At 40.0% G+C, this 20,396-nt stretch overlaps 1 protein-coding gene across 20 annotated transcripts in view; it reads left to right on the forward strand.

Moving 5' to 3' along the window:
* The first annotated feature begins 226 nt into the window (after nt 1–226).
* The window catches only part of LOC134516735 (epigen), a 66,893-nt gene continuing 46,723 nt past the window's right edge, over nt 227–20,396 (forward strand). For 19 of the 20 annotated variants that reach the window (XM_063337256.1, XM_063337258.1, XM_063337255.1 and 16 more), the window contains exons 1-6: nt 227–417; nt 6,843–7,027; nt 8,351–8,473; nt 12,620–12,772; nt 13,550–13,657; nt 18,816–18,908. In XM_063337256.1, the coding sequence (XP_063193326.1) occupies nt 278–417; nt 6,843–7,027; nt 8,351–8,473; nt 12,620–12,772; nt 13,550–13,657; nt 18,816–18,908 (802 nt within the window). In that variant the 5' untranslated portion in view covers nt 227–277. The remainder of the gene's footprint in view (nt 418–6,842; nt 7,028–8,350; nt 8,474–12,619; nt 12,773–13,549; nt 13,658–18,815; nt 18,909–20,396) is intronic. The other variant, XM_063337267.1, reaches the window with a different exon arrangement.

Raw genomic sequence — 20,396 nt, forward strand, 5'->3', positions numbered from 1 at the left:
AGACGCGCAGGGGTTGCTAGCCCCGGGCGCTGTTTGCTAGCCCCGGGCGCGGTACGCCAGCCCCCTGTGATGCCCGCAGGTGAGCCTTCACTGGCGGCGCTGCCGCTGGGCACCCGGGCGGTGCATCCCCCTCGCCCCTCAGGCCCGCTCTCTCTGTCACGGCGGCCGGGCGCTCCACCCTCCCCTCAACACCACGCCAGGCCCGGGGCCCGCTACTTGCCCTGGCTCCTCCCCTCGTCGCTCGGTTGCGGTGGCGTTTCCGTCCGTCGGGACCGACATGGCGGCGGCGGCGGCCGCCGTCTTCTCCTCCTCGGTGCTGCGCCCGGGCTTGGCGCCGCTGAGGCCATGGCGAGCCCTCTCTCACGGCGCCCTCCGGCCCGCCTACAGCACCAGCAGCTCCCCTCGCAGCGCCGCCAGGTACGCCGCACCGCTCGGGGGCATCTTCATCCCTCATCTTCCCTCCTCATCCTCCCGCCGGGGAGTGCTGTGGGGAACGGCGGGCCGGGCGCCGCCGCCGTTTAACGGTCGCACTGGGCGCGCGGCGGGCTGAGGGGAGCCTGAGGGAGGACGGGGCCCGCTGGGCGCCATCCGCCGTCGCCTGGGGCGGGGCTGACCCCCCGCGTCCCGGCCGGGTCGCCGTTCTCCCCCCTGCGAAAAGGGGGCTCCGCGGCGTCCGAGCCAGCATGCAGAGGTACCGGGAGGGAGGAAGGGCTGCGGCACGGGCGGCGCTCGTCCCGTGGGGATTTACGGGGTGCAGGGGAACGCGGGAGCCTCGGTGGCCTTCCTGCCCCCTCCCCAAGGCGGGTCTGGCGATTAAATATTTCTTTGCTGCCCGTGCCTTAACGGCCCTCTCACTTAATTTACACAGAATTACTCTGAATGTTAATTTTTTTACATCTGTGATTATTTTCCCTGATGGGTTGCAGCGAGTGTTTTAATCTTTGCTGGAGAATATTACTGTCTGCATGAAGGGACCTGTGATGGTGACAGCCCATCCCATTGCCTCTCCCTGCCCTCAGCTAGGCAGGTGGTGTGACACCGTGACGCTCCTTTTTTTCCTGGAAAAAGAAGTAAATTAAAACAATACAAATTTTTAAAATAAAAATATTACTAATATAAATAAGTAAATAAGGCCCACGTGGTCTCGCTGTGTCGCAGGTAGCACTGCTGGTGTTAGCGGAAAGCCTGGGTCCATGGGCGAGCAGGGTGTGCTCCGATGCAGCGAGGACCAGTCTCCTGACGTTGTCACCCACTTTATTTGGTTTAATGTGCTGGGTGGTTTGGTTTAATATGTGGTGGGAGGGTTTTGCCTGAGCTCTTTTTTCATTTATACTGGAGTTGTCTTAAATACTGACCTGAAAGTTGCTCAGTTCCGCAGGTCACAAATAGCCTATGCTGAAAACATTATCTTTGCTCTGTGTTTTTAAGCGTCAACAGATTAGTAAGCTGTACTGTGACAACTGAAATAAGTGTCTGACTTCCTAGGTATCTGATATGTCCTGTATAAACAGAGGTTTTGATTCTGCCGGGTTTGGCACAAGTAGATGTATTTCTGGAACAGTGCATGCCTACTTCTGTTCTTTGCTGCTACTAACTGTTTTTGCCAGTTCTTTGAAAAGTAGATGCTCATATAGTAATGATTTTACGGAGTTTTTAATGTGGTATGTATGGGACTGAGAAGGTCCCATTGTGATTTTAGTGTACAGGTTGATCTAAAATAGCAGCTGGCATCTTTGTTTCTGTAATGTCCTGCAAGTCACTGGATGCAGTAACAAGAAAATTAAAGTGTGTTAATTGTTCTGTCCTAAACTCACAAGGGTTCAGAATAAGAGCATCCATGAGTGTAATCACAGCCGGTCAAGTTTATCATGTGTATAAAATTTAAAATAATAATTCACTTTTTAATTTCAGTGTCTTGAATAGCTTGCTGCAGTGTAACCTTCTTGTACAGCTGATGCTTTACTTTTTCATGTAGTTCTTGCATAATATTTCCATCAAAGGACTTAAACTATCTAGATTCTAAACCTCAGAAGCATCAATATAGTATAATACTTGCTATTTTTATATTTGACGGTTGTGAAAAATTTTCTTTACTTCAGAAAGTTGTATACGCAGTCTTTTTAATAAGTAAGTAAAAGGCTTTCAAGAGCATTACAGTGCAACTAAGGAGAGTGGCAAGGTGCTGGTAGTTTCTCTTTAGCTATATATTTAAAGCCTGTTTTTTTATTTTCTCCTGTGAGAGTTAATTTTATAACTGGGTCGTTTTGCTGAGTCAGAGTTCTGAAGGTCCAAGTAACAAATGGAATAGTATTTACTTAGTTGTAGTAAAATATTCTTCTTGATACTTATTTCACATATGAAATTACTATTTGATGTATAGAAGGCAAATGACTGTTGAATTCAGGAAGTCACAGATATTTTCAAGGTGACCTTGTTTTAATTAAACTGGTTGCTCAGAAGGTTGCTAGAATTGGCACGTGAGCTGAATTTAAGCATATTTTGTGCAGCAGGTTGTATGTGTTATGCTAGTGCTTCATCTTTCCCTGATAAACTCTCAGCACCATATGCATTGCATCTGGAGAAACACTCAAAGCTTTAATGGTTGTTGAGTAAATTCAGAGAATTTTAAAATGTGGTTTGAAGAGATGGTGACTGTGTAGCAGAACGTAGGTTCTTGATGAAATGTACTTCATAAAAATAAATCAATAAAAATAAATCAGCTGTGTTACATAAAAAGTGATGTTAGTGCAACTGTTTTCTTACTTTTGGGAAGGTGATTTCTGGAGTCATGAAGGACAGAGAATAATCTTGGAAGGAGGAGAAACTTCTCCGCTTGGAATGGTAAATGACAATGCACTGCCACCTGATGTGTTTCCTTTTTGGTATTTGCATCTAAACCCAGGAATGATGTCTGCTTTTTAGGCCCTGGCATTTAAACAAGTTTCTTTTAGTACCTTGGTGGGTAGCAGCAAGAAGACTGTGGTGGTGTTTTGGGCGCAGTTAAAATGCGTAGACAGTTGGTTTCTTTTCCAGAAGTGCGGGCAGCAGCTGTCCATTTCCAAATGTGATCTTACTTAAGCAAAGAGTTCTTTTCAAAAAATGGATGATGTTATGGGTGGGATGATGCTTCTGGCATTTTGCTTGTGCTTCTAGCGTTATTATTATTTTTCCATCTTGAAGAGGAAGGAAGTTGTTTCAGAACTCATCACTACGCATTTCTTCCATATGCTGTTAGGATAATATTTTGAAAACCTTAATGTTTTACCATCCATGTGTCTATAAAGTTTAAACAAATATCTCTGGATAAATATGCTATCTGCTGGCTTTTAGATATTTTCCCTGTGTGTTGAATTGTTAAACAATTCTCATGTTTGAGTATGGTGATAAACAGACAAATGTGCATCTTGTTAATATAACAAAACATTAATCATATGTTGTTTTGCTCCAGTTGTGTAGTTTCTTATAGTAGAGACAGACTGCAAAAATAGTTTTAGACCATCTCAGAAAGCGTGGTGGGTTGTTTTTGTTTTGGTTTGGTTTTTTTTTTTCCTGAATGTTATTCTAGGTGCAGACGTGTTCATCCCACAGAATAATGTACAGAAAAAAACCCAACTGATCAGACTTGCAGCACTCTGAAAACCAGTCCGATTCTAACGTAAGCCCAGAATGCTTTATTGTTTTTGCAAATGACTTTGAACTACTTTCATCATGGCAAACTAACTCAACATACATTAAACATTGATGTTAGACGTGTTTGTGTAGAGATGTGCGTTAAACTTCAAGCATATGTACTTGCAGAGGGTGTGTTGTAGCGTTTCAGTTCTGGAGGTTGAGGGTAGTCAGGCAAAGAAAAAGATTACGGTGGAAAGATGTCAAGCTTTTATTCTTTTAATACCTAAACAAACATCTTTTTAATCTACTGGGTTGGGATTTTTGCTTGTTGTTGTTTTTTTTTTTCTTACACAATACATAACGCATGTTTATATATATATATATGTATTGAATTTGTACCCTTGCCTTAAAATTCTAGATGAAAGTGTAAACCCACTAGAACTAATAATGATCAAGACAAATAATAAATACTGTTGTCTTCCTAGAAAATAGAGGTAAAATGCCATCACATGTTTTGCTTGTTTTATGTGTCAAGCAAAGTTCAAGCAACAAAACTTGAAGTAGCCAAACACTAGGTGGAGGAATGAAGTAATTCATTAGGGTGATTAAATGTAATTTATTAAAATCAGTATCTTGTCTTGCTGTAATGATTACCAGCTGAGATAAATCATCATCAAGAGGGACATAATTAGTTTTAGGACATTTCTAGATAGTCTTCACCTGTACAAACTATTGAGTGTTGAGATTTCAATTTGCGTAAGTGAAATATGTATGGTTAAGAGCAAACACTAATTACTTATGTTCTTAGTTAGTTAGTTAATAAAGCAGACTGGTGGAATGGTAATGCATGAATAGTTGCTAATTGTGGAATGTACAACCATGTAAAAGAACACAATAATCTTTATGTTCTCAGTACTGTAATGTTTGTTTTACTCTTGGTTTTGGCCTTGGGATTGTAAAAATTTAGGTGCTGACTGATTTAGGGCGAAACCATTTGCTATGTATGAAGGTGACATAAGCTTTAAAATCTGTTTGAAAACTTCTGCTAGGAAATGTATAAGGAAATGATGAACACATCAACCTAAGTGGTGCTTCTTGCAGTAGCAATATTTACAGCTTGGTTACAGTGATGGCATTTTTCAATGCAGTGTTAACCTAGAGGATACGTGGAGTGCTTTTAATAGCTTGGGACTCGTGACAACTGGGATGCTTAGTTTCTGAACCATTATAAAAATTGTTAGCTGAATTCCAAAAAAGATTTGCATTAGTGACATTGTACTGATTTTGGTAAACTATGGGTGGTTGATCGTGGTCATCAGCTATGAGAAGATGATGGGGGGGGAAGCTTTCTTGCCTTAAACAAATGGTGAAATTTAGAGGGGGCCGGGGGGGAATCAAGAGAGTCACAAGATGTGCTGGTTTTTCCTTCCTTACGAGCGAGAACGTTGCATCTGTAACTTGACAGGCTCTTCATCTGTAACTCTAAGATGCAAAGCTAACCTTTCACACTCCATTTTCCAATTATTTGGTCATTTCAGTTGCTTTGTCGTTTGTCGTCAATCTCCAAAGCAAAGGCTGAAAGTTTTATCTAAAGATTTCTTTTCTCTGTATTTTGGCTTTATTGAGGTTCTCCTGTCCTGTGTGGTGGTGGTGTTGCTGCTGCTGTTCCCCTCCTACCTTCCTTCTTCCACACCCTTGTGCATTTAGATTGTTTGGTCATGAAGATTTGGTAATAATGATTGAAACTGCACAAAATTCTGAAATAAATAAAATGCATCTTATTCTTTTTGGCTGCTTAAAATTGTGGTTTTGAATCTTACAGAATACCATGTTTTAAACCAGGCCAGTGATAAAATTTCTTGCTCTATAGCTTCCTATCTCTTCCTGCTTTCTCTCCTCTAAGCACCACCAGCACCAAGCAATGAAGTCACTATAAAGGCTGCTTATCTGATACAAAAGGAATTAACATCTTAGCATATGAAAGTTACACATGCTGGAGGTTTCTTATTTGTTGCAGGTTGGTGGGGTGTGTGTGCGGAGTTCCACATCCTTGGTTGGGGTGATGATCACACCAATGACAGAGGGAAAGAGGAGGGCTGAGGAGTTCTGGTACAAGTTCATGGCGCAAAACTTTTTCAGTTTTCCTGAAGGGGTAGGGCAATGGTTGTGGGCCCTTCTCCTAAGGAGGGTGTTTGTCTGCTGTAGTGCTGGTTAAGGGCAGAGTGAGGTTACTGGAAGGATGGGGAATTGAAAATACAAAAGTGGGGAGGGCATGACAGAAGCTCCCGAGGCAGTCACCACTGGCTTATGTGAGTTAAATCCTAAAAAAACTGAGAAAGAGTATCACCTAGGCTTGTACAAAAGAATAGTGTGAATAATCCCACGTCAAATAGGTTTTTCAAGGAAATTTGGGAAGGCAGGTGGGTAAAAATGTGCTGGAGCATGTCCAGAGGAGAGCTACCAGGCTGGTGGGGGGTCTGGAGACCAGGTCATATGAGGAGAGGCTGAGGGAGCTGGGCATGTTTAGCTTGGAGAAGAGGAGGCTGAGGGGAGACCTCATTGCCCTCTACAACTCCCTGAAAGGAGGTTGGAGAGAGGTGGGTGTTGGCCTCTTCTCCCAGGTGAATAATGACAGGACCAGAGGAAATGGTCTGAAGTTGTGGCAGGGGAGGTTTAGATTAGATATTAGGAAGAATTACTTTACTGAAAGAGTGGTCAGGCACTGCGACAGCCTGCCCAGGGAGGTGGCTGAGTCGCCATCCCTAGAGGTGTTTAAGAAACGTCTAGATGTGGCACTTCAGGGCATGCTCTAGTGGCAGAGATTGTATGTTGTTTGGTTGGACTCAATGATCTCAAAGGTCCTTTCCAACCATAAAGATTCTATGATTCTGTGAAAAATTCCTTAAAACAGAAAAACTTAAAGGCGTAAGAATATTCTCATGTTCTGTTCCCAAATGCAAGAGTTCATAGATACGTTCAACCTGGCTGGCTGCATGTGTTGGGAAGGTGGGGCAAGGCAGGTGAGCTCCTCTTCTGTGTACACTGATGACACATTCCTGCTCTTCCAACAAGTGGGGAAACACTTCTTTACCTGGGTGGATTTGTAGTGCGTTAGTGTTTTCAGTAATCAAAGCATTTGCAAGTATTTAACACGGTAGACCACATACTTCAAAGTGTCTTGTTTATGAAATTTTAGACCTAAATATCATGTATCTTTTTTGTCTTTATAGTGATGAAGCAACCATTATCTCAGGGACAAAGCTTGCTAAACAAGTTTTGAAAGAAGTTCAAAGGGATGTAGAATCGTGGATATCCTTTGGAAACAGGAGACCTCATCTCACTGTCATATTAGTAGGAGACAATCCAGCTAGTCATATCTATGTCAGAAACAAGATAAAAGCAGCTGCAGCTGTAGGTATGTGTTTTGTAATATGAATAATCCTATGGTAAGCACAAGATACTGTTATTTAAAATTTAAAAAGCAGGGGGAACCCCCTTTGTATCTTTATTCAATTTGGACTGTTTTCTTCCTCATCATCTCTGATTAACCTAAAGAAAAGAAGTTGGATTGACGTGTGAATGAAGTAGTTTTAATGGCACATGAATGGTAGCCATAGGTTCAGTTCTGTATCTTAAAATGTTGTTAGGAAACAGTTTGCATCCTTACCGTTAGAAACTGGAAGCTAAAGGAGAGCACTGGGGAAGTTTTTTGACAGTTAAAGGTCTGAACTGGCTTTGAGAAGCTTGGAGAATAAAGATAATCAGAGAGAAATTATGTCATTTTTTAGTTGTTTCTGCAAGACACTCTAATTGTTTTTGAATATGAAATGCTTGCTTAAGAACTTGCCTCCTTAGTGCATGTTAGATTCCTCCTTTTATATGTGGATTTTTCAGCTTGTCTCCAACTGTGGTAGTAAACCTTACTACCCCAGAATTGATGGGAATAGTGTTTAAGTAACCAGTTTCAAATGAAGATATTGAGAAGACAATTTTTCTTCATACTGTCAATCTTCTTGTATATTTCCTGTATCTCATGTCTGTCTCTCATTCCTGTATCTCATCATCCGTCCTGTTGAATGCTTTAGGTCCACAGTAGAGCCAGGCAAGTCAATCCAAAACCAAGGCTTCACAGCTCTGAATATAAAGGGCAAGCTTTCAGACACAATGAAAGCAGAGTAAAGCAAAGTGGCTGATTACACAGGATAAAGCCCAGTCGCTGCAACATCTCTTCTCCAAGTGAAAGAGTATCATAGCCTAAACAAGGAACTTGAATGTTGTTCCTGTCAGAGAAATTGCAATCCTGTGAAGTAACCTCAAAAATTTTCTTTTCTAATATTGAGTTTTGTCCCACAGAAGTAGAAGGTATCAGATAAAATGCCAGTAATGCTGGTGTAGCTTTAGCTGTTCGGTTTTAGTTGTAATTCTCAAGAGCACGTTTGTAGAGAAGTTAAATGCTTTATTTTCCAAATATTTCTAAACTGTTGATTAATTTTGGAGCTACTATGTACAACTGTAGATTTATAACCTTTTTTCTGTATTTTTCATTAGAAGATTGTACTTGACATCTAGATATACAGCATTAAAGAGCAGACAGCAAAAGCAAAAATTTTAGCAAGTCCTTCATGGTTATCTAAGACAGTTGTTAAGCATCAGATGGATTTTTACACAAAATTACTAAGCTGTCCATAGGTAAGTCTCCTGATACTAATATGTGTCTTCTGGTTTTGGTTTTTATCAGGCATTTCTAGTGAGATCATACTGAGGCCTAAAGACATTTCTCAGGAGGAACTCTTAGATATGACGGTAAAACTCAACAAGGATTCAAGAGTTAGTGGTTTATTAGTTCAGCTACCTCTCCCAGGTAGGTGACATCTTTTGTCCCGCTCCTCATATACAGTCTAAGAGAAAAGAATTCTACAGTTTTGGGTTGCAAGTGTATCTTAGCTCTTGAAAGAGAGCGTGCATAATGAAGGATTAGTTGAGAAGTTAATTTTTTTTGTTATATACTAACCTGCAGTTCATTTTAAACAAAAAAGCAAATTAAATGGAGAGAGTCATTTCATATTATCAACCTTGCCTTTTTTGAAGTTCAGACAAAATTCTATTCCAAGGAGTTTCCTTCCACGCACGTACTTTATCCATTTTATTTCTCTTTTTTTTGTTGTTGTTTGCTCTCTAATGTATTGCACTGTTTTGCCTTGAACTCCAAGACCTTTAACGTAGTTTCATCCCCTGTATCATGCCAAGTTATGCTACCTAGCTGATGATGCTACGGCCTTTCTCACAGTAATTCCGGGTTTTGTTTTAAACATTCATTTGTGTTTTCTGTGCTGTCCCTAATGTCCTGGATAAGCTTTGTGCTCAAGTCCTAAAAGCCTCTACTATGTTCTTTTTTTTTTGTATTTCCCTTCTCCTAATTTGTAATAAAATCTCACTAAAATATCACTTGGCAGTAGCTGACAAAATGGTGTTTTGGCGGTGTTAAAACTTGCGGTTTCCATGTAAATCTGTATAAGTCAACTTAATTAAACCACTGTGTGCTTCCTAATGGAGAGGTACCTAAATTACTGGAGTCATTGTAAGAAATTGACTAGCGTGTTGGTTTTCCCCTGTCTCTGTGTTTACAAGTGTTGTCTTTTATCATACCGTTATACTGTATGCTGTGAAGGGGAGGAGCTCTCCTTTTGGCATGTATAGGCATGATTTCTAGCACTAGCTGGGACTCCAGGGGTTACTGTTTACAAGTATCTCTGACGATGGTGAAGTTGAAGCTTTGTTTCTAGGTAAACTCTTAATTTCCACTTTTATTCCTAGTCTTGGTCTTCACTTGCAGATGGTTCTCACTGCCTTTATTTCATATCCACGAAACAGCAAAAATTAGGGCAGATGCTGAACATTATAGAGAAAGAGGAGCTTTGCTTGTATTTCTAATAAACATAAGCATTCGTGAAAAGGAAGTTTTGTGCTTTGTGTTATTTGAAAGCTAACTGAAATTGGCCACTTGTTGAAATAAGTTGGCCACAAGGTGGAAGTATATCACAACTAAGGAGATTGATCTTGGATCCAAGTAAGGAACTCTGAGAGCTGATGGAATGTGGTCGGTTTACTTTGAACAAACATCTTTCCCGCTAAGAACAGATTAGGGGAAATGGGTAATGTAACAAATTTTAATTTCAGTAGTGAGAACTCATGCAAAAAATGGAGCACTGACAGCTTAGGGATCAAAATCTTTCTGTGCGAAGCATGTAAGCAAAGGAAACAGACTCATCCACTGGCCTCCCAGTGCACTGTTGTGTTCCCCTGAACTGGGAGGTGTCATGTGTCGCTTGTCTTACTTGTGTGGGTACTCAGTAAAATTGTTAGGTACCTCTTGCAGAAATGCATTTATTTTTTTTTATGGGGGGGATATCTGTCATTACAGTATGCATACAGTATCGATCTGTCTGCCTTCATCGATACATAGTTCAGCAACAGCCTTAAGTCTTGAAACTTGGTGAATTTAAACCTGTTCAACATTTGAAAAGATAAACCCCCTGAAGATAACCGTAGTTGTGGGAATTCAAATGTCTGATGCTAGTACACTTAAATGTTTAAGCCCTAAAGTAATTGGTTGAAGATCCTTTTCAAGAACTATGGTTACAGTAACCACATGAAGACTAATTAACCTTCCTCTACCCTATAAAACTTGCTAGTTTGAGGCCTGGCTGTTGCCTGCCTTAGTGAAAATCTTAAAGTAATTTAATCAACAGAAGAACTTTTTCAATATTGCATTGTCTGTGTAATGAGGTTTAATGCGCACGTTATCATGAACTGAAAACGTTCAGGAGGTTCTTTGCATAACTGATTACTGAATTATTTTTTTTCTCCTAAAAGAACTTCAGAAACGGAAGGGCAGAAAGCTACATTAGCTCATTTTCCAAAAGTCTTCTGCATTGGGTTGTAATGGAAGGAGACAAAGCCTAGGTGTTGTGAAAACTTTATCAGTGAAGGCTGCTTATTCCAGAATTGAGGTGGTTGTGTGGGGTTTTGGTCTTTTTTTTTGCAGTAAACCACACGCAGGTGTGGCTTTTGATCAACATGGGGATAAAAATAGAAGCAGAAAATAGCTTTGTTCTCTTTCACTTTTGGGAGCTGGAGCAACTTAACTTTGAGGATTGTCATCTTTGCCTGAGGAAAACTTCCTTTCTGCGCACCTTTTGAGTGCGTTGCCTCTGATGTGGTAATGGTTTTGTGGAGAGTTTCCTGTATCTTTTAAATTGCCTAGAAGATGCTATGAAATGTTAGATGTCTATTTGAGATAGAATGTGAAAAACTCAAAGTTTACTTCGTGGTAAGCAGCAAAGAACTATGAAACAAATGAGTACAAACACGATGTCCCTCTTGTGAAAGACTGTGCCAGCCAAAGTGCGGCCTGCTTTGGTGGGACTGAGTGTGAAAGTGGTAGCTGCGTCTCAGTATAGCTTCTCAAAATTATTTCCGGGGAGCTCATTGCTGCTGCTGAACAGCTTCCTCCTTGTTCCCCGTTCCTTGATCGTATGGTATGTTTTTGAATCCCTTTTGTGCTGTGTTTTTATTTGCATCAGTCTTCCCTTTTGAAAACCAGTCTTTACTTTTTGTATGTCAACATTAGAGGCACGTGTTGTTTATTGTGTAAATAAGAGTTTCTCTGTGCGTGCCAGAGTAACTGGGCAAGTGATGCCCGGTGTCGCCTGGCAAATTCGGTTAAGAAGTGAAAGGGTGAGTGCGGAGAGGATCTTGGCATGGAGAGTAGCGTGAAATGACAGCAAGTAAGTCTGTATGAATATCAGTTGAGAGGAAGCGAAGTATGTTCTATGAGACTGGCAGTAACTTAAGCAATTATTTTGTTCCTCTGGAAATGAGTGAGGCTATCTGCAGTCAACTGGAAACAAACCAGGAAAATAAGTTTCTAGAGGCAAATAGAATCTACCGATTAAGTAACATATAACAAACTATACAGTTTTAATTGGTTTTGTGTGTTTTTTTGGGGGATGGCCCACCCAAGATAGTGCTTTAGAAGTGTATCTGATGAAGGAGGGAAGGTGTCCGCATCCTCTCTTCAGGCCAGTGTCAGCCTATGTGTCGCCAGCTATGCAGCTGCATTTCTTCCCAGTACTACGTACCCTTTTCTGAAATTCTGCAAACCAGTTTTGGGCTATATGCTTGGGTTTGTAGCTCCGCAGAGGTAGGGCTGGCTAACGCGTTTTTTTTTTTCCTGATCGGTACCGATGCATGTATATATGCAGTATAAGCTTTAAGCAGCTGCAGACCTATCTCATATCAATAGTGCGTATAAAAAATGTTCGTTACAAATAGATATGAATAATAGATTAGGTGCAGATATTGTCATTTAAGGCATACTTACAGTTTCGAGCTCATCAATATCGAACAATTTTATGTGTTCTCACAGTTTTTCAGTGAAGTAGGATATGTTTTAGTCCTGCGGATTGGCAAATTACTAAAAACAGTTGTATTGTTGTGAAATAGAAAATGAGAGCTAGACCTGCAAAGGTATTTCAGCTTAGGGTTTCCGTACATGTATTTAAAACTTAGGTCGTGTATCCTTTGTGATCTTAGAGACAGGTAGCATGCGCAATAACTTTTCTCCTGTGATTTTTTTTTTTTTTGAGGCATTTGATAATTAACACTTCCAGAATACAGAAGTGACTCTGAAGTGTCTTGCTTAAGTGTTTATTTTTATAGTTACTAAGTCATCATTCTCAGCTGTGTATCAGCCTCTCGTATTTTGATTTTTATCTGTTGTACTAGCAGTGTCTCAAACTGAATCATTTAATTTTCAGTAGATGACTTTAAAAGGTGAAGTTACAACTGCTGCCTTTAGGGGGAGAGTGTAGTTTATTCATAATTAATAATAATAATTAGCCTAGCTAGACCAAACTTGCGTGGTTTTCTGTGTAATGATTTCAGATAGTATTGATGACACCTGACAAGTGAAAGAACTGTAATTTGAAAGCAATGTGTTTCCTAGATCACATAGATGAACGAACAGTTTGTAACGCTGTCGCACCTGAAAAGGATGTGGATGGATTTCATATTATGAATATTGGACGTCTGTGTCTTGATCAGCCTTCTATAATACCTGCCACTGCTGCCGCTGTGTGGGAAATTATAAAACGGACAGGTAAGAAACTCAATTATATTGAAACTCTTTTTATCTCAGAAGATGAATGAAGGATAAAGTCAGGTGTGAGTTAAAAGGTGTAGGTTATCTACATGGATTGGGCCGATTGAAGAGCAAAATTTAGAGGATTAATCTAAATAATAAGGAGATGCAAAATAGATGAGATCTTTTGCCAGTAGCAAAACTATTAATTAAGTGGAGATAGTAGTCTGCATGGAATACTTGGTGCAACACTGCAGTAACTTATTTTTTGCATTTTATAATGTTGCAAGGAACTTTTTATGATATTGCTGACCTCCTAATTATTTGTTGAATAGAAGATTTGAATGCATAAACTCCTGTGGGGGAAGGGGAAGAAGCAAGAACAAAACCATGAACGTTTAATTTAGTGCTAGGAGGGGAAAAGAATGCGTATGTATTCAATATCTTGAATTCAGTTTTATAATCAATTCAATTTTATACATGTAATAAGAGCTTCCATTTCCCTTGGTTGTCAGACAAGAGAAATTAAGTCTCTCCAAAGGGTGATTCGGATAACCTGAATGAGTTGCCAGCTTTGTTTCTCTGCGGTGAAAGCTGAAAGTTGTGTTGTGGATTCATCCCTCAGGATCAGCCGTGTGGATATTTCAAGTCATGTTTATGTCATCGGTCCACAACAGCAAATAATTATATCTTGGGGATTAAGAAGAAGGGTTTAGGTATATCAAAATGGTGGAATACAATTTTTTGAAAGTGTTTTTTTTCTTTTTGTTTTGTGTTGTTTTTTTTCCCAATAAGGAATACAAACATTTGGAAAAAATGTTGTTGTAGTGGGAAGATCTAAGAACGTTGGAATGCCTATTTCAATGCTTTTGCATACTGATGGAGAGCATGAAAGGCCTGGAGGTAAGTCCATGAGTGTTGTTCTAATGTATCCGTTTGTGAAATCATTAAAATAAAGCTGACCAGAGGATTCGGATAAAAAGAGAAAGCTTGTCTCTTGTTCAACCAGAGCAAGGAAATAAATTTGCTAGTGTATTTCCCGACATATTCGCTGGAGAGCAGTTTCTGGACTTTTCCTGGTGTTATGTCATGATTTTGTCCTTCGTTTGAGACAGCTACTGCTTAAACCTGGTTAGCACTGAAGGATATTACCTGGTATAGTTGAGGGTATTACCTGGTGGTGTGGCCTTAAAAAAACTACAGAGGTTCATGTGATGTTTATACAAAGTAATACAGCTTTATGCCTTATCCTCGTGCTTATGTAATACTAATCTCAAGTTTTTCATACACATACGTGTGCACACATATATATACACATACACACATATATATATTAAAAAATATGTGACATGTGTCCTGTGTTGTGCTATGTTAGTTAGGTGGTTATGATGAAAATATGTAAATGACCAAGAACTTTTCCATATGACCTCTATGATATTACGCGTTGGCCTGGGGGATTTTTCTGCAGCGCAGTTTATATCCCCATGGAAATTGGGGGTTGTAATGGAAATATTTTTAAGTAATTCTCATTACAGAAGCATGCATGTGCTCCTATAATTGTGCTGCAGAAAGAAAAACAAATATAATTTGAATAGAATACTGTCCTTTTGCAGCTTCATTTTGATGTTAGAAACTGCCAAGGTGGTGTGCGCAAATGAGGTAAACATGAATGTTTAATCCCAGGCATATTTAATAGGAGTGGAGTGAAATCTGTTATTAATATAATAAAACAGTAAAAGCTTCTTACTAATCATGGAGTTGGCTTCTCCATTCAGCCTCTGTGGGAAAGTTGCTATTTGAAACTTCTCTCAGTGTTTGAATTTTAATTACCATCAGTGCATAGTTCTGGTCTCATCCCCATTCCCATGAAAATTAGTGGCATTTCTGACATTTGCTGCAAATATTGGGTTATATATATTACTGGCAGTGTAGTTCGGTTTTTGAAATAGGCTTTAAACAACAGTTATGTTGCAAACTACTTGCATGTTTCTCAGTTGGAAATGAGGAGACTTAGTGACCTGTGATTCTTTCAGCATCTTGTTATAAAACTCAGTGGTTGCATGGAAGTTTTTTAGTTGTACCTAAATACTGTTTTGTAGCTTTCAGCTTTTGAGTTAGTTGGATCCATGTCCCCATTTTTTGTTGACTTGATTCTTGGGTTTGTAGCTCTTATTTGACTGGTAGTATGACTTGTTTTGGGGGGCTAGTCTGTGAGTTTGCTGGCCTATGAAAGAACTTTGTTGTGCTTCAGGGTCATCTGCCAACATTCCAATTCCTGGCATAATACACGTCACTTCACTGGCAGCCCTATTTACTGGCGTTGTCATTGATGCCATGTATGTCAAGTGTTCTGTGCAGGGACACAAAAACATTCAGATATTCTCTTACTGACAGTGATGCTGGAATCTAGAAGTAGAAAGAGTTAAGTCATTGAATAAATTGATTTATTTTTAAGGTAGTTTTTATTTTATTTCCAGCCTGCCAAGTGGTAGTATACAGTATAAAGCAGCCGGCAATGAGAAAACAAAGGAACATTTGTTCTTCTTTCACAACAAATTAGCATTAAGTATGTGTTTGTCATGTACATGGTGATAAATACTTCAGTAGTTGGGGTAGGCTAGTATAGTTTTCGTTCCAGATTCACAGATCAGGCTGTCCTTGAACGTCTGGTTGGTTTTCTGCAGTTAGCTTTCTTTTCTGCTTAGAGAAACAAGAGGCTAGCCCGGATGGCGTGTGGGATGGGAGGCAGGCTAGATGGTGGTTTCAGCTTTACCCCAGTGGTTATCAAAATTTGCAGATATATCGTGACAGAGAAGGAGCTGCAGGCAGTTGAGATAAATCTGAGACAGACAGTGAAAGAGAATGCATAAAGCAAAAGTATAGTGAGATAGAGGAGGTGGAGCTAAAGATAAAATTGGAAATGTGACTGTAATAAAAATTATAGTTTGGACGGAATAATCTTTTCCACCTTTTTCTTAGCAGCTATAGTGGGGCAAAATTTGTGCATTATGATCAGAGACGCGTCAGGATACAAGATGAGGTAGCTTTAGCAAGTCTGTTAACTTTCTAGATGAAGTGAGTTTTGCAGTTGAAAATTACACGTCGGAGTTGCTAATTTTATTTCTTACCAAACAAAAGCAGGCTTTCTTCTTAAGTGCGTGTTTAGAACAATTTAAACCTGTTAATAGAAATGAAGTAGAAGCTTTTTTATTCTTTCTTTTTTATTATTCAGGGGGATGGGGACCAGACAAGACCAACAGTTAAGTAGTGGAAAAAAACCCCGTATCCTGACTGGTAACCTGAGAAAGTTCTATTGGCAATTGGGCTGATTTGATTAAATAATTGTCATGGTTTAGCCTCAGAAGGAACCAGGACAACAATTTTTAATGAGAAGTGATGCAAGGAAGGGGACTGGGGGATGTGTTACTATATTTTTTCTTTGTTTTTATTGTAGGTTTTAGTTGTTATTTTTTTACAGACTGTGAAGGAAACTGAAAAGCAGGGATCTGTCTTCATCTGTGATGTTTTGCATGTAGAAACTGTCATGTCCTGCAGGTGGCAATATCTGATCACATCGGAAAGCTATCTGACTCTACAAAACAAATTGTGTTTTGTGTAGGCAGGTCAAGCAACTGTCTCTATTTTATAAGCTAGTGAATTGGCTCAGTGGTATCATGCGAAATCTTAATTGCGAGGTATATTCCTCCTCTTTCGGAACAAATAGCAGTGTAAAAATAGTTGTTTATTTTCCGTTTTGGCATGATCACAAATAAATGGAAAACCTACCCTTTCCAAGGTGTCTCTAAGCTTCTGGACTGCTATTCTGAAGGTAGGGGGTTTGGGTTGGTTTGGTTTTTTTCCCCTTCTTTTTTCTCCTCTTCTTTTTGGTAGCGAGAGCAATCACTTGTTTTCAAGAGCTGACTACAGACACATTCCTTGCTAAAATCTTGATGGGAAAGTAGCACAGATTTTATTTCTTAGAAGGTGTGAATATTTGTAACTTGGGATTTTATCCATTGTTTTTTCTCAGCCTCTCTGCTGAGTACGGGATAAGAAGTTGAAAGAGTCTTGTTATGTATATGTCTTTGGAAGTAATAATTGTGGGTTTGGGCAAGGCAAATTTTGCACTTAAATTCACGGGAAGTTATAGAAAGTTGGTGAGAGATTTCTAACTGCTGGCAATTCCCCTTATTTCATGGAATTGCTTATGCACATGTGTGCTTTTCTGTTCTCATTATCTGAAACTGTCTTGATCTGCTTCTCTTTGAGGAGGTGATATGCACTATAGAGACTGAAGGAGAAGAGGGATCAAAGATGAGGGGAAGCAGCAGAGAAGTCAGAGCACAGACAAGTTGAAGATGAGATGCTTAAGGGAAGAGCGTTAATGAGATTGGAGGCACAGATTAGATCAGTCAGACACATTCCAGAGCAAGTAGATGTGGTGGTAACATCTGAGACCGTAAAAACTTTAGTTTAATGGTTCATAATGTGGCTTAGGAGTCTGTGATGAGTGGAACATGGAGATGAGGGGATGTAACACCTGAACACTTGTGCGGTACAAATAGTTGACAGGGAGAGAGCTGCCAGGATTCTCCTTTGATAGCTGTTATCTTTGCTGTTTTCTTGGGCAGTCTGTGAGGGATCACCATGCTTGCTGTTGGATGCAGTATGAGACTTCAGTCCTTATCCCCGTGATGATTCATTTTGTGTTTAGTGGCCTATCCTCAGTGTCTCCATGAAACAGGACAAGGCTTTTTATGTTTTATTAGGAGGGTTTGTTCGTAGCTTCTTGCCAAGCAATATGGATACATGCAGGAGCAGGCCCCATGTCTTTTGAGTTTGCCCGAAAGGATGTGTGCTTCTGTTTGTGATAACTTCAAACTCTTCTCACTCTGGTGTGAAGTAAGGGTTCATCCGTTTTTCTTTTATCAGGAGATGCAAGAGATGGTAGGACACCTGCAAAAATTTGAGCACCTTTTTGTCCAGTCTTTTCCATTGCTGCTGTTGTGCTTGAACTTCCATAAAATGATGACTTGGAATGCTCTGAGTGTGTGGAAAAATATAAGCATTGGATGTATCGATCCCCTAAGGGGTTATGGTGATAAACCTTTTCAGATCCATCTAATTGGAATTTTGTAAATACTGATGCTGAGCTCGATTGTGTTCGAGAATGCCTCTCCTTGATGAGAGCTGGTATTGTTCCAGTCAAGAGAGGGATTTTGCTGTCTGACCCTTGCATGCTGTTACTGGTCGGCAGGGTTTCTAAGCAAAGAGCCTTGGCCCAGGAGCATCCTTGTTATCATAGGTACTAGACTCATTCCCTACGCAATCAGGCCCTACAAAGAGAAGAGCCTCAGTTGTCAGCTCCTGTTACTGGCCAGATTATCAACCGTGTTAATTCTTGAGAGGGGGAATGTCAGTAAGAAATGGTGCCACTTCGCTGAACTTGAATTACCAATTATTCCTTGAGCAATCAAAATCTGTCAAAAACACAGGCCAAAGACTAAACTTTGTCTCAAAGGAGACGCTGTTATGAAGTTAGGTTTCAGGTACAAGGAAGACTGTGGTCTTCCTTCCTGCATGTACAACAGAATGTCAAGGGAAGCATCTAGAGAGCTTCAGGACAGGTGAATGACAAACATGGTTGAGGACAGAGATCCGAACATGGTGATCTTGTATGTGAAGCTTGAGTTTGCGAGAAACAACTGAGTCTTGTGGCACATTTTACAAATTGTGCTTAATAAGCTAGACACCGGATTCCATGCTGGGTTGCTCTGCGTAATTTCGCTAAGGGTAATGAAGCTGATTAAGGAATAAGTTAGTCCACAGTGTATAAATGAATTCATCCTGTGAGAATTTTTAAGAATAAGCTTTTTTTTTCATATATGTGAACAGCAAGTGTTGTGAGCCTTCTGCTATGCTGAAATTAGCGATGCATCCCAAGACAAATCTGATCATGATCTGTACTGCTGTTAATGTACCAAAGTAAGTCATTTGCACCTCAGGGTAAATGCTATACAAGCATTTTATATGTGACAATTAATTGATAATCTCATTTCAGGTGATGCTACAGTGACCATTACTCACAGATACACACCAAAAGAGCAGCTCAAGATCCATACGCAACTCGCTGACATTGTAATAGTAGCTGCAGGTAATATTAGTTGTTGTTCATACTCCAATCACAGCATTTAAAACCTAAAAAGTAAACTTCGTTGTCTGTGTTGGTGGCACTACTAGCTATTTTACATTTCACCAAATAATTGGTGCTCGCGCTTGCTGGAGGTGTTGCAGTAGGATTTCTTGTTGTAAGAAGGGCAAGTGATTTGACTCTTTGTTCTTGCCCTTGACATTTGCAGAGTCATAAACTGTTTCTCGTCACATGTGACACCTTTCCCTTAGGGAGACTTTAGAGTGAACTCAAGATTGGGAACCAGTCAGTGCATAGTTTATACAGGTATAATTATGTAAATTAAAACGTTCTCTCTGCAGTGCAAAAATTGTGAGTCATTTAAATTTTGACAGAAGGGTTTCTGTAAATCAGCTGGAGGCTGCATTTGTCAAACAATAGTATCTTTCCCTTGCTCTTAGAATTAAGAGCAACCTTGCCAAATAACTGGTAGTTTTGGTAACTTATGTTATTAACGGCCAAATTTTTATTTTATTTTTTTCTTTTACAATTATCATATAAAGATGAAGAGAATGGTAATTGCCTAGAGGAAAGGGTCTGAAAGATCAGTGTCTGTACTCTTAAAGCAATGTTGAGTGAAATCCGTGCAGTTTGACTAGTCTAGAACAAATAAACAAGCAGAACTCTGCTTCTGAGTAACCTCTGGTTTTTGATTACGGGGATTATGAATTAATTTTAAAAAAACCCAAAACAATTCAACTTACTAGAAACTTGGTAAAATTCTGTGTCCCCTCGCAGCTCAGGATGCTTTCCTTCTCTCATACCATTTTGGAGGAGTACAAGAGAATTGTGTCTCTCCTCTTTTCTGCTCCCTTCCTCCCTCTTCCTCACCCTCAAGACTGAAGTCTTGCTTGCTTATTTTCTAGATGAAGACAGATCACTTCCTGTTGAAGCGAGATGTCCTTTGCTTCAGGGCTTAACTGCACTATCTCTTTCTCATGCCAGGTCAGCAACAAGAAACAGCTCAGTTGTCCCACGTGTGATTACTCAACTGTGGGCCTGACCAGAATTCACGCACTGTGAATGAAAATCATATAATAATGTGTGTGCTAATTGGAAATAAACTAGTAACTTTTCATCCAAATTCACTGCTTCCAATTTAATCATTGCTTCTGATTTTTATGCTGAACAAGGTTTGTCATCAGTTATGCTTGTAGTTAAATGGTTCAGTAGCAATTCAGCCGTGTTTGTTCTTCACATTATTTTCCTCCTGTCATTTGTAACAGGAGCATGATACAACACTCATTACACAACATGAGATATACTTGGAATGATGAAAAAACCTAGGGCTAGATTGTGCAAACAGTATGTGGCCCTGCCCCAGCGGATGCTCTGGGGAAGATTACACTTCAGAAAGGTGGAATCCCTCCAAGGTTCCCCTTGTTACTTGAGAACTGTGCACATTGTACCTTTGGGATCACACGTTCCCCAGAAACGTGCGACCTGTTCAGT

The sequence above is a fragment of the Chroicocephalus ridibundus genome, chromosome 5 (assembly GCF_963924245.1).
Source record: "Chroicocephalus ridibundus chromosome 5, bChrRid1.1, whole genome shotgun sequence".
In the NCBI taxonomy this organism is placed as follows: Eukaryota; Metazoa; Chordata; class Aves; order Charadriiformes; family Laridae; genus Chroicocephalus; species Chroicocephalus ridibundus.